Source organism: Danio aesculapii, chromosome 18 (genome assembly GCF_903798145.1).
Source record: "Danio aesculapii chromosome 18, fDanAes4.1, whole genome shotgun sequence".
Lineage (NCBI taxonomy): Eukaryota > Metazoa > Chordata > Actinopteri > Cypriniformes > Danionidae > Danio > Danio aesculapii.
In genome coordinates, this window is record NC_079452.1 from 31,097,163 (window position 1) to 31,111,519 (window position 14,357).

A 14,357-nucleotide genomic window follows, 5' to 3' on the forward strand; every position below is an offset into this window, starting at 1 on the left:
CTGTACATTATTTCTGTTAATGTACTTCTGTTAATTGACAAGACTTTTGTCTAAGCAAAGTCAGACTTTACTGTCATAATTAAATAATTCAAAATCAAGACATTAACATATTTTATTTTAGTAAAATAAGCATAATCTAGATCTTTGCCTTCCATATAAGCCACTTCTGATACCAAATGATCAACTAGAAGTCAAGTTAATATTTGTTGTTCCTAAAACTTGGATAGACGACAAGACTTTTGTCAGGTAATATGAGTACACCCCTCCCAAATCTCTCATTTAAATGTATATTTTCTATAGGTAGCTTTACAATATTATACATTTGTTCATATACATTATAGTCAGTACTGAAGCCAAATCTGAAGCTAATCTAAAAAAAACATATGATAATGGTCCAAAATGAGTATACCCGAATTTTTATGTTAGGGAATTTTTTTTTTATAAAAAAATGTAAAAAGAGCATAATTCAAGAGAAATAAAAAATGTAGTAAAACTGTTTTGAAATTTTGTAGTTTCCACGAATTTAAGTGTATTTATTATCTTTCTATTTCTAAAGATGTTCGGTGACTAATATTATTATTTTAATAAATATATCTGTTTAATAAATCTGTTTTGCTTAAATGCACCAAAATATTACATTTATTTTCTGAGAAATTGATAAAAATATTCATTTTCAAAATGGTCTGTACTCTATGTTGAGCACTGTATTCATTATATGTTTAGAATTGTTTACATTCGTTTAGCTTGTCAGAGTGTTTTCTTGGAAAACTATCCAGTCCTATCCAAATCCATTTGTATTATTTATAAATTCAAATAATTAAAATACAGATAAATGTGTATTTTTTTGTTTATTTATTTTTTTATTTATTCATTCATTTATTTATGTACGTATTTATTCATTCATTCATTCATTCATTCATTTTAATTCCATTTTATATGAATTTTGCTGGTTTAGTTTTTTTCTAGTTTATATTATAGTTTTATAGTCTATTATATTCATTTAGCTGGTCGCAGTGTTTTCTTGGAAAAGTACCCAGTCATTTTTTATTATTTATAAATTCTGACAAATACATATATTATTTATTCATTCATTCATTCATTCATTCATTCATTTTAATTCCCTTTTATTTGAATTTTGCTAGTTTTTTTTTCTAGTTTATATTATAATTTGATTATCTTTTATATTCATTTAGCTTGTTGCAGTGTTTTCTTGGAAAAGTGTCCAGTCATTTTTTATTATTTATAAACTCTGACAGATAAATATATTTTTTAAATTATTTTTTTATTTATTTATTCATTTATTTATTCATTCATTCATTCATTTATTTTTTTAATTCCATTTTATATGAATTTTGCTTGTTTAGTTTTTTTTTTTTTTTTCTTCTAGTTTATATTATATTTGTATAATGTTTTATATTCATTTAGCTTGTCGCAATGTATTCTTGGATTGCTTTCTACAATACTGCATCAGTACCCACCCACTCACCTTTTATTTAGTTTGTTTTCCCCAGTAAAAAAAACAAATTGTTAAAACTTAATGAACCAAAATAACCAGCTACAATGTGAATCATACCATCAGAAACATTGACATGAAGCCAAAAAAACTTTTTCAAATGATAAGAAATATAAAAAATACAGTGTACTTATTGATTTTAGTGAGGAGAAATCCAAAATGTCATTGTTCGCAGCTCTGTTCTTGCACTCTGTGCTGCTTTAGAATACCAAAACAATCCATCTTAGAAGTCAGCGTGGTGCCTCATATAATTCAGTGCCTTCAAACGCTCCCTACACAGGCAGCACTACTACTGTAGATTTTGGAACAAATCCAGAGTAAATTTTTAAGGAAGATTTCGCAAAGTCAAAACAATACTACAAAAGCACTTTACGGCTGATTAGCTCAATAAATTCCAGTTGCTCTGTGGTGCCACAACTTAAAGGTGAAGCTGTGTAATTAGCAGCCATAAGTCTTTAATTGATCTCAAATGGGCCTAAATTGAGGCCTGCGAAGTTAAATGAAGCTTGTAATGCTCTACTTCAATGCGTGTCTGTTGGGTTATAAAGTGTGCCGTGTCGAGTGCTAACCTGCGGTGTTTTTTCAGGAGCAGTTTCTCCATGTAGCTCAAAGCGTCCTCCTTAAACTCCACATGAATTAGCTGCTTGGATCCTTTCTCCGTTTGCGTTTCCATCACAGACACTAGAGAGAGAATAAAACAACAAAACAGGTCGAAAAAGTGTGTTTAATAATAACCAGCAAGTAAACATACTAGCATCCTGAGCAAAGCACTAAACCATTGATATTAAACACAGACGCATGAGACTAAACGAGAGAAATAAGCTGTCTGGAGCCGAATTCAAGCAGCACTATTGACATAATTCTGTCTTTGTTTCGAGAGTTCTTTTGCTGTATTGTGCGAATATAAAGGGCGGTTAGACTTCAGTGCATTTGAAACCCCCTTAACACAGCAGTCATTATCACAGTGAGCACAAGCCAAGCAGCACTGCAGAGGCCGACACTCCTGCTAGCCAAGTACAGAATGAAAAAAATGAGGGAGAGAAACAAATACAAGCAGTCATGAAAAGAAGCAACTTTAGTTTGCTGCAGTGTGATCTGACTATTGCATCCAATGGAGTGTTGGAGCTGCAGTACTGCTCAGATTGTAACTGAATAATAGATATGTTTGGAAGAGAATAATACTGTGATATATATTTAAAACTATATTTTAAAATGATATTGATTGTGATATGCAACTTATCTGTATGCATGGAGTATTCAATGTTATGTTTATATTGGCATATAAGAAATAGTTCACTCAAAAATAAAGATTATGCCATCATTTATTCATCTTTTACTTATTTCTCTTCTGTCGAACACAAAAGTAGAATTTTCAAATGAACTCCCCCACCCCTCTCAAGGTGTAACATGATTAGAGGTTGATATTTGGTTGATTTTAGATTGATTTTAGGTTGGACTTTGGACATTGACGTCAACCCAATTTTCAATTCCAAACAAAATCCAGCGTCCCCACGACATTGGGGTACAACGTCAATATGACGTCATGTTGACATCCTGTGGGAGGAAAGAAACTCAAGTTTTAAAATAAAATCATGAGGGAAAATAAATGATGAGGTAGTTTTCATTTAGGGGTGAACTATCCTTTTAAACAACCGCCTAAAATCACACAAAAGTGTCAATCTGGCAACCACACAACTCTTTCTTATAATAGTATTTGTGTGTGTGTGCAAATCCACATGTTTTTATTTCTTCTGTGAAATAAATAAATAAATTAATAAATGTTAAAGACTATCATATATTTGCACAAGATGAACTTGTATTATGACCACCTACACTACATAACAAAGTCTTGTCGCCTATCCAAGTTTTAGGAACAATAAATAATAACTTGACTTCTAGTTGATCATTTGGTATCAGAAGTGGCTTATATGAAAGGCAAAGGCCTCTAGATTACGCTTATTTTAGCAAAATAAATAATGATCATGCCTTGATTTTTAATTATTTCATTAGGAGAGTAAAATCTGACTTTGCGAAGGCAAAAGTCTCATCACTTAACAGAAATAATGTACAGTATAGAATATAAAGTCATGCTGCAGTGGAAAAAGAATCAATATTGTGTGTGACTCCCATGAGCTTGGAGGACTGCATCCATACATCTCTGCAATGACTCACTTATTAATAAAGTCATCTGGAATGGCAAAGAAAGCGTTCTTGCAGGACTCCCAGAGTTCATCACGATTCTTTGGATTCATCTTCAATGCCTCCTCCATCTTACCAATGTTTACCAATGCTTACTAATGTTTACGTCTGATGACTGGGCTGGTCAATCCTGGAGCACCTTGACCTTCTTTGCTTTCAGGAAGTTTGATGTGGAGGCTGAAGTATGAGAAGGAGCGCTATCCTACTGAAGAATTTGCCCTCTCCTGTGGTTTGTAATGTAATGGGTAGCACTTATGTCTTGATACCTCAGGCTGTTGATGTTGCCATCCACTCTGCAGATTTCTTGCATGCCCCCATACTGAATATAACCCCAAACCATGATTTTTCCTTTACCAAAGTTGATTGATATCTGTGGGTATCTTGGGTCCATGCAGGTTCCAATAGGTCTTCTGCAGTATTTGTGATGATTGGGATGCAGTTCAACAGATGATTCATCAGAAAAATCAACCTTCTGCCACTTTTCCAAATGATCAACTAGAAGTCAAGTTATTATTTGTTGCTCGTACAACTCGGATCATCGACAAGACTTTTGTCAGGTAGTGTACAGATCTGAACACATCTTCAAAATATCTTATTTTGTGTTCAACAGAAGAAAGAAACTCAAACAGTTTTAAAACGACATAAAAATAAAAAACTTTGAGTTAATTTTTATTTTGGGGTGAATTATCCCTTTAAACAACCGCCTAAAATCATGCAAAAGTACTTAATGTCAATCTGGCAACCACACAACTCTTTCTTTTAAAAGTTTTGTGTGTGTGTGTGTGGGTGTGTGTGTCCATACAGCTGAAGTCAGAATTATTAGCCTCCCTTTGAATTTTTTTTTCCTTTTTTAAATATTTCCCAAATGATGTTTAACAGAGCAAGGACATTTTCACAGTATTCATTCATTCATTTTCTTTTTCGGCTTAGTCCCTTTATTAATCCAGGGTCGCCACAGTGGAATGAATGGCCAACTTGTCCAGCACGTTTTTACGCAGCGGATGCCCTTCCAGCCGCAACCTATCTCTGGGAAATCTTCACAGTATGTCTGATAATATTTTTCTTCTGTAGAAAGTCTTATTTGTTTTGCTCCGTTTTCCTCTACAGTCCAAAGACATGCACTGTATAGGTGAATTGGCTAAATTGTCCATAGTGTATGTGTGTAAATGAGTGTGTATGGGTTTGTTTCTCAGTGATGGGTTGCAGCTGGAAAGGCATATGTTTTCACATACGTAAAACATGTGCTGGATATGTTGGTGGTTCACTCCGCTGTGGCGACCCCTGATTAAGCCGAAAAAGAAAATGAATGAATGAATGAACTATCATCTAGTGTTCATTAAAATGACATTGATTGTTTCATGCACAGCTGTAAACTGCACAGGATGAACTCAGCTAGTACTAAAAAACATCACAGACACAGATATTCCCTAAAAATAAATAAATAAATAAAACAAATCAAGCGCATTGTAACATCACGTCTGCTATTATTTAGCGATAAATAGCTCCTCTGCATCCAGCTGTTCTTGACTAATATCTCGAACAGATTGAATCCCTGTGACCGTGCATCATCAGTCACGTTTCTGCCAGCACTTTCAGAAGTTGTCAAATCACAGACGCATTTCTGCAAACCTGGAAACAAACGCGCGCAATGTTTGTCATGCATATATGTAGTTACCTGGCAACCAATCAGTGGCCCTGTCACACTCGCGGCGTGTGTTATTTCAGTCAATGCCACACACAAGCATACTTTATGAGGGAGTGTTTGTGTGTGTTCTGACAGCCTGTCACAGGATATACGTTCAGCTCATATGAACCTGACAGCGTGTCACTTTATTACTATGGTTCGACTGTAGCATGAATGTGTGTGTGTGTGTGTGTGTGTGTGTGTGTGTGTGTGTGTGTGTGTGTGTGTGTGTGTGAATTACCTGGTCTCTGCCCTCTTTCTCTCCACTCTTTCAGAGCTTCTTGGAAAGACCTGGCTGACTCCTCTTCATCAAAGCTTCCTCTGAGCAGAGAACCGTCCTCTTCCTCATCCTCATCCTCCTCCACGTCAACACCGTCATTCATGAACAACACCTCGGGCTAGACATGGAGAGAACACAACCGGAGTGACAGGGACGCTGAGAGAAGGAGACTAAATTAAACGGAGCAAGTTTTCACACTGTGCAGAAAGTTGAGAGAAGGCTCGTGTTGAAGCGTCTGCTGTATTCCCCGAGACAAAAACTCTGGAGGAACTGTGTTAGCAAGAGATGGGCTGCTGGCTGGGTGATATCAATCAATGTGTTGAGACTAAATACAATGCTTGCTAGAAACGCTCGTATAGTAGGATAATAAGGTGGCAAATGTGTGCACTAAAACTATTTGCCATGATTCTCTCTGTGTGTAAGTCTGTGTGAACCAGAATCTTCGATCATTTTATTCATATTGTGATGTAGTTCCTAGAAATATGGAATTTTAAACGAGAAATCAGTGGGTGTGGCTTGTTTTTTCTACTATGAGCTGATTGGCTGTAGTAAAGTAGGTATTTTATTCAGAAAGATCAGGAAAAGGGTTTCCAGAGAGTTATTACAACCTAACAGACACCTCCTCCTCGCTATTTCTGATTCTTGTCATGGCGCTGTCAAAACTGAGAGTTAGAGGGGCTTGGTTAAGTATGTTAACTATGGTCAATAGCTAGGACCAACGTAGGCTGCATCTGAAATTGCATACTTCCAAATTATATAGTACGCTAAAATCAGTATGCGAGCTGAATAGTGTGTCCGAATTCATAAAGTTCAAAAAACAGTATGTGAGAAGTACCCGGATGACATACTACTTCCGGCGAGATTCTAAAGAGCACATCCAATCAAAGAGCTTAGAATGACCAAGAGACGACACTCAATAGAACGTTCCATTGCAACAGCAGCGCCCAGCAACAGCCCCGTGATTCCACCATCTTGGAGTGAAAGAGATCTGCCGTCCATTAGATCTCATTGCTGTCACAATGGCAAGCAGCTGCTTTGTTTTTTATTTATTTATTTTTAAAAGCGCAGTAAAGCTGCGATACAACCTGAAAGACGACAATACAACAAGTACTATGACAATCATTAGCACTTTTAATAGTTTATTTTGCAGACTTATAATATGCAGTTGTTCTACTGGAATTTTCATTCCAAAATGGCCACCGCGTGACACAAGCGACATCTAGTGGTTGTTTCCCAAACAACAACAAAGTGTCGCCTCTTGGTGATTCTATGCTCTTTGATCCAATGGACGCTACGCTATCCCATAATGCACAGTAAGAGAATGAATGGGAGTGAAGTGATGCAACTGACGCAGGTAGGTCATGTGATCATGACAAAATGGCGGACGTAGTGCATCCAAGTTCCATTCATACTACTCACATTCATTCTGTATTGAACGCACTTTTCTATCGACTGAGTAGTAAATTTAAATGCAGTGCCTACTGAGTAGTAGGTGATTTCGCACACAGCCGTAACACGAGAAGTTAACTGAAAACTATTTTCAGCATTTTCAGGTTCCAACTTTAGATTACAAGGGCAGACATGCACAGATGAATTGTTCAAAATCAATATGGTTAGTTTTGATTTCATGTGTACTTCAAAGCATCAGTTAGACACAATGCACATAATTCCTCTTTGTTTTATTTAAGACATCCTTGCAAAAAAAATCTGAACTGATTATTCTTTCAATAATTAATATTACACTACCCCACTGCAAAAAACAAAATTGTCTTGTCTTGTTGTCTTGTTTCTAGTCCAAACATCTAAAAAAACTTACAACCAAAAAGTATTTTGTAGAGTAAAAAATATAGTCTTGTTTTCAGAAATAACAAGTCAAAATTAAGTTTTTTCTTACTAAGTATCGAAAAACAAAGAAACATTTTCTAGATAAGGAAAAAATGTTTTTCGAAATAATACGTCAAAATTAAGTGGGTTTTTCTTTAAAACAAGCAAAATATTCTGCCAATGGGGTGAGCAACAAAATATTGTTTCAAAACAAAACATTTTTTGCTTACCTCACTGACAGATTATTTTACTGATATTGAAGAAAAATTCACTTAATTTGACTTATTATTTCTGAAAATATTTATTGCTCATCTAGGAAAATGTTTCTTTGTTTTTTGGGGTATTTGAATTGGAAACAAGAAAAAAAACTCAAAGCAAAAGGTTTTTTTTTTTGCAATACGTTCAAGAGACTGGGAGAGCAATATTTAATTTAATTTTTTTATATTTAGCAAGGATACATAAATCAATCAATCAAAACCAACAGTAAACCCCTTAAAATGATGTTACAATCGCTTAATTTTTCTTTCTTGTGAATGAATGTGCAGCACAGTACATCAATGTTTTACAAATATTAAGCAGCATGACTATTTCAACACAGAAAATAAGAAATCCGTCTTAAGCTGCAAATCTGTATATAAGAATCATTTCTGAAAGATTTCACCTAACATTAAAGACTGTGGTAATGATGCTGAAAACTGAAATATTAAAACATTAAAACTACTACTATATACAAAAGTCTTATCATTGATCCCAGTTGTATGAGCAACAAATAATAACTTGACTTCTAGTTGATCACTGGAAAAAGTGGCAAAAGTTGACAATCAAGATCTGTTGAACTGCATCCCAATCATCACAAATACAGCAGAAGACCTATTGGAAGCTGCATGGACCCAAGATTCTCACAGAAATCAGTCAAGTTTGGTGAAGGAAAAATCATGGTTTGGGGTTACATTCAGTATGGGGGTGTGCAAGAGATCTGCAGAGTGGATGACAACATCAACAACCTGATGTGTCAAGACATTTATGCCGCCCATTACATTACAAACCACAGGAGAGGGCAAATTCTTCAGCAGGATAGCGCTCCTTCTCAAACTTCAACCTCCACATCAAACTTCCTGCAAAGAAGATCAAGTTCCTCCAGGATTGGCCAGCCCAATCACCAGACATGAACCTTATAGGGTATATGCCGAAGCATGCTAATAGGACTTTTAATTTGTCAGTAACCTGGGTTTAAACGCTTCAGGTGAACTGTTTGCAATTGCAAAATCGCAGCGTTTAAGGTCTGTTTTCTTTAAAAATCTGCGATCTCCACTAGATGAGTGATATCCGATATAAAATGAATGCCAAAGTCTATTTAACTGATTGTATAGTAATTACATTACAACATTGATGCTGTAAAAGGAATCGTATAAAATGAAAAAAAACTCACAATAACCGGTCACCGGAAGTTTATCAGTATGGGAACAACACTAGCTCGACATATACCCTATTGAGCATGTCTGGGGTAAGATGAAGGAGGAGACATTGAAGATGAATCTAAAGAATCTTGATGAACTCTGGGAGTCCTGTAAGAATGCTTTCTTTGCCATACCAGATGACTTTATTAATAAGTGAGTCATTGCAGAGATGTATGCATGCAGTCCTCCAAGCTCATGGGAGTCACACACAATATTAATTCTGTTTCCACTGCACCATGACTTTATATTCTATACTGGACATTATTTCTGTTAAGTGATGAGACTTTTGTCTAAGCAAAGTCAGACCTCACTGTCCTAATGAAATAATTAAAAATCAAGGCATGATCATGTTTTATTTTGGTAAAATAAGCGTAATCTAGAGGCCTTTGCCTTTCATATAAGCCACTTCTGATACCAAATGATCAACTAGAAGTAAAGTTATCGTTTGTTGTTCCTAAAACTTGGATAGGCGACAAGACTTTTGTCAGGTAGTGTATATAGCATGCAAAATATTTTAAGATATTCTATTTTTGTTCTAATCACTCAGCATAAAGCACCCTGTTGTTAATAAATGCTAAATTTAATGAATAAAAAAGTAGCAAAACTCTGTGAAGTACTGTTGACAAGCACATATCAGAGAAAAGAAAAAAAAACACAATCTAAAACTCATAAAAAGCTTTTTGTTCCGCCAAATAACTGCTGTATTTGTTTTTTTCATTTGGGGATATTCATTTGAAGCTGTGATAGTTCTGTTGAGATGAATTTGTGAAGAATCATGCATCAACGAAAGACATTGCTGCTGCTGACATTGATACGGGCTAAATATAGAACGTTTTTTTAAACATAAAAACAGCCCACTGCTTGATGCATCTATTTTTTAAAGACAAAACTGACTTGAATGTGGATCTCATTAAAATGACTTCCATAAAAACCATTGTCCTACAATATGCATGCAAAATAGCAAAAACCGAAGACTACATTTCTAACAGGATTTGTGCATAATTCTGTGTATTCCGACTTTGATGTGCCACCCAAACCAATCAGTGACTCACCTGTGTGAGGTGAATTTGGTTCTCGGCCATGGGTTGAAGGCTCCCAGTGGCTGATCTTTTCTCTGCGTCATCTGTTTCATCTGTGGATTTGGGAGATGCGCCCTGTACCAGTTGATTTTCCACACCGTGTACCTGTTGCTGGAGGTGGCCCAGCACATCCCGAGTGCTGACAGGAGTCTGGAGCTCTGCCTGGAGGATAAAGCACAGATTTCAATCAGACCTTTAATTCAAAGTGCACAAATGCATCCCCGTTAATGACTCGGCTAATGCATGCACACTCTCTATAGGCGAGGCGTTTATCCAAATTATTTAAATGCATGTCTTGTGTTCAAAACAAGCTTTATGGACAACATCAGTTGCGCGCTGCTGCTTCCAGTAAACATTTCATCCATCAGTTCATAGAAACAAGCAATAATGACGTAACCAGACACTTACAATGGCGTTGCACTGGGGAAAATGTACACTTAAAAGTAAAAAAGGATGTATTTTGACTTTTTAAAAATAAGAAACTAAATAAATATTTGTGGTGGGCCGTTATCGGGTGCTAAAAAAAATATCGCCGTTGATGTATTCTCAAAGTTGGGTTGGGAGCTGGGTCGTTTCATAGCTGGGCAAGCTATGATGACTTTCACCTTGATATTTTAGCACTGAAGTATACCTGACCGGTGAGCCGTTTGACAAAAAAGTGCCTTTCTGAATCCAATCAGCAGGATGCCCTTCTGAATTTTTCACCTCTGGATCAGACATCTGTAATCCAGATATTTGCCTTAATAGACAATAATATAATGAAGGTGTTTACGTGAAGTGCTTTCATGTAAGAGTTTCCTGTAATTTTGGATGACTTTAGCTGCAGTTCAGCCGTTTCACCTTCACTCATGAACATTTAATTCATGCCCCCATGACAAACTGGGGTATTAGATGCAAATAAGGAGTAAGGACTGGTGAAAGAGTGTTATGGAATTTAATTACACACGCCAAATGGAAAGAAAAAAAACTTCTGCAATTCACGATGTGTGTGTGTGTGTGCGTTAGGCATGTGCCGGTATCACATTTTCATGCTGCGATTAATTGATTGAGCTTTTATCACGGTATACGGTATTATCACGATATTGTAATTTTACTAGAGAAACAGGTAAAAAAACACAAAAAACTTCAGTTTCGTCAACTTAGTAACTTTAATAACTTTTTAATTAACTAAAAGTACTTCAAACATTTAAATACAAATAAATATAAATAAAACAATACACAATATAAAAGTAAACTTGAGCAATTATATCAAAGTGAATGTGCAAAGGGAAACAGTCTTCGATCAGCAATCCCTCTGCATTTTTTTGGAACCCAAAATATTTCCAAACCTCTGACTTTTTTTTTGAAGGGGGATAAATTGTCGGCAGCGTTCCTCCTTCCGCCATGCTTCTTCGTGTGAGGATTAGAGAGCGGTGGCAGCGGCGGCGCGCACTGCGTGCACACAGTGCTTCTACATGCGGGGATTGTTTACATCAGAGTGCGCATCAGTTCTGCGCAGCATATACGCAGTGTTTCTTCAAGCGGTTGATGGAAAATAAGCTGAAGGGGGATAAATTGTCGGCAGCGTTCCTCCTTCCGCCATGCTTCTTCTTCGTGTGAGGATTATAGTGCGGTGGCAGCGGCGGCGTGCACACAGTGCTTCTACATGTGGGGATTGTTTACATCAGAGTGCGCATCAGTTCTGCGCAGCATATACGCAGTGTTTCTTCAAGCGGTTGATGGAAAATAAGCTAAGGCGCGTTCTAAGAATATAAATTCGGATCTATTATTTTTCACGGTATTTTGAAGTGCCCGCGATAACAATATCGTGCATATTCATTACCGTGATGTATCGCATTACCGAATACCGGCACAAGCCTAGTGTGCGTGCGGTCCTTTACTGGCAGCCGCGTGTGAGGATCTTGTCGGATAATTCTATGTGACAGTAATAGTTTGATTGCGTTGTTTACTTCAATAATGCCACTAATATATGCATACTCCACGTCTTAATTACATTTCTGTTTAGTTTAGTTATGACTTTAGTCAGATTAAGGTAATCAAAAATCGCTGTTTGGAGCTTTTGTAGGCCTACAGTTAAAAATTCATGTTTAACTGAATAAACACAAGTACATCTTATTGAACATCATTTATTTTTATCACCAAATATCATAGTAGAACAGTTTCTCAAGCAGTTTGTGATGCATTTTGGAAACAGGAGAGCCCCTGGTCTAATGCACCACGTGGCATGAGAAACCTGTTCTCAAAAACATATTTTTAGTCATTATTTGGGTAGCACACATTTTCAGAATGCCTTCGGCAGAATTCAAACGAGCCATTTTATTCTAGATTAATTCCAAGATTACAGTGAGATTAATCTAGATTTTAAAAAATAATCTATGTCCACCTATAATAAAAAAACACAATTACAGTTACAGATTACATGCCACCACAGAGAATGCACGTTTCTTCCCACGTCATGCTGCAATTTGTCATTCGCAGTCACGCGGTGTGCTGCGTTCACACCAGACATGGAAGATGCGTCAAGTGCAAGTGATTTTCATATTGTCATTGCAAAAACGTGAACAGACATCCTGCGGCGTGATATGCGCGAATGAGGCGGTTAACCAATCAGGAGCTTTCTCTTGTAGGGGCATGATTGTGACGTAGCGCCTGTTATTGGTGTCCCGAGGGGAAAATGTTCCAAGGGGACAACAGGTCATCAAACTGGACTCGGCTCAGTCTGAAGCACCGCTGAAGGCTTCCAAATTCCAGGTTAAGTTTCTGGAGGAGTTTATGAACTCATAGAGCTGGATGCACCTCTGAAAGGATCTAGTGCAGTGTTTCCCAACCCCGTTCCTGGAGGCACACCAACAGTTCATGTTTTGGATGTCTCCCTCATCTGACCCATTAACTTCAGGTTTTGGAGTCTCTTCTATTGTTCTGATGAGTTGTTTCAGGTGTGTTTGATTAGAGAGAGAATGAAAATGTGTACTGTTGGCGTGCCTTCAGGAACAGGGTTGGGAAACTCTGATCTAGTGGACTCAGACACAGCTCTGAATGAATCAACACTGTTTTTCAGCCTTCATAAAGCACATAAACAGAGCTACTCTCTCAATAAAATCCATGTTAGCCATTTAGCAACGAAGCTAAAGTCACTGGGCAGACAGAAGCCCTGCCCATAATGTGAAGCCGCGTCTTTTGTGAAGTCAATTTGACGCGCGAATGAAGCAAATAAACTCATGTCAGCTGGCATTTCTGTGTCCAAAACAATCCAAAAAGTTTCACACGAGCAGAGAGAAGGGCCAGCAAGCGAGCGAGATAACTGATCACACACGTGAACATGCACTGTGCGTATGGGAGCAGTAGTTTCCCTGCGTGTAAGTCTGTAATCTTTTCACGGTTCACTTCTCCTCGCACATAAACAGCACCAGAGCGCACGATTACTTTTGGCATAGAATTGCCATTATACATTAAGGTTTAATGTAATGACAACTGTTTTTGTGTTTCCTGAACTTAATTTAATAAGTTGATCAAGTTTCAACCAAATTGTTTTAGCTATAAAAAGTTTAATGTTATATTATTAGTAATTTTGACTCAATTAAGTTGACATGACTAGAAATGTTCATTTGATTCCACTAAAAAAAATAAGTTTTAAAATTATGACAACAAATGTTTTTGTTACTTTAACCTAATTTAATAAGCTAATCAGGTTTCAACTAAACTGTTTCAGCTATACTAAGTTTACCGTAATATTATTTGCAATTTTGACTGATTTAAGTTGAGCTGACTAGAAAACTTAAATTGATTCAACTAAAAAAACTAACTTTTAAAGACATGACCACAAATGTTTTTGTTCATTCATTCATTCATTCATTCATTCATTCATTCATTCATTCATTCATTTCTTTCATTTTCCTTTGGCTTCATCTCCATTTCAGAGGTCGCCACAGCGGAATAAACCAGCAACTATTCCAGCATATGCCCTTCCAGCCACAACTCATTACCTGGAAACACCAATACACACAATTTAGTTTATTCAGTTCACTTATAGTGCACGTCATTGGACTGTGGGGGAAACCGGAGCACCTAGGGGAAACCCGCGTCAACACGGGAAGAACATGCAAACTCCAGACAGAAATGCCAACTGGCACAGCTGGGACTCGAACCAGCGGCCTTCTTGCTGTGAGGCGACAGTGCTAATACTATGCTAATACAGTGCTGAGCCACCGTGCCACCAGGTTTTTTATGTTACTTTGAATTAATTTAATTTAATCAGGTTTTAACTAAATTGCTACACTAAGTTTAACGTAATAGTATTAGTAATAATGACTAAATGTGAGAT

At 36.7% G+C, this 14,357-nt stretch overlaps 1 protein-coding gene across 1 annotated transcript in view; it reads right to left on the reverse strand.

Annotated features, from left to right (window-relative positions):
- Positions 1-1,988: 1,988 nt before the first annotated feature.
- Positions 1,989-14,357, reverse strand: part of LOC130245792 (zinc finger B-box domain-containing protein 1-like) — a 47,308-nt gene continuing 34,939 nt past the window's right edge. Inside the window, exons 7-9 of the mRNA XM_056478556.1 lie at positions 10,010-10,198; positions 5,638-5,794; positions 1,989-2,194 (exon numbers count right to left, since the gene is read on the reverse strand). Coding sequence (XP_056334531.1) covers positions 1,989-2,194; positions 5,638-5,794; positions 10,010-10,198 — 552 coding nt within the window. The remainder of the gene's footprint in view (positions 2,195-5,637; positions 5,795-10,009; positions 10,199-14,357) is intronic.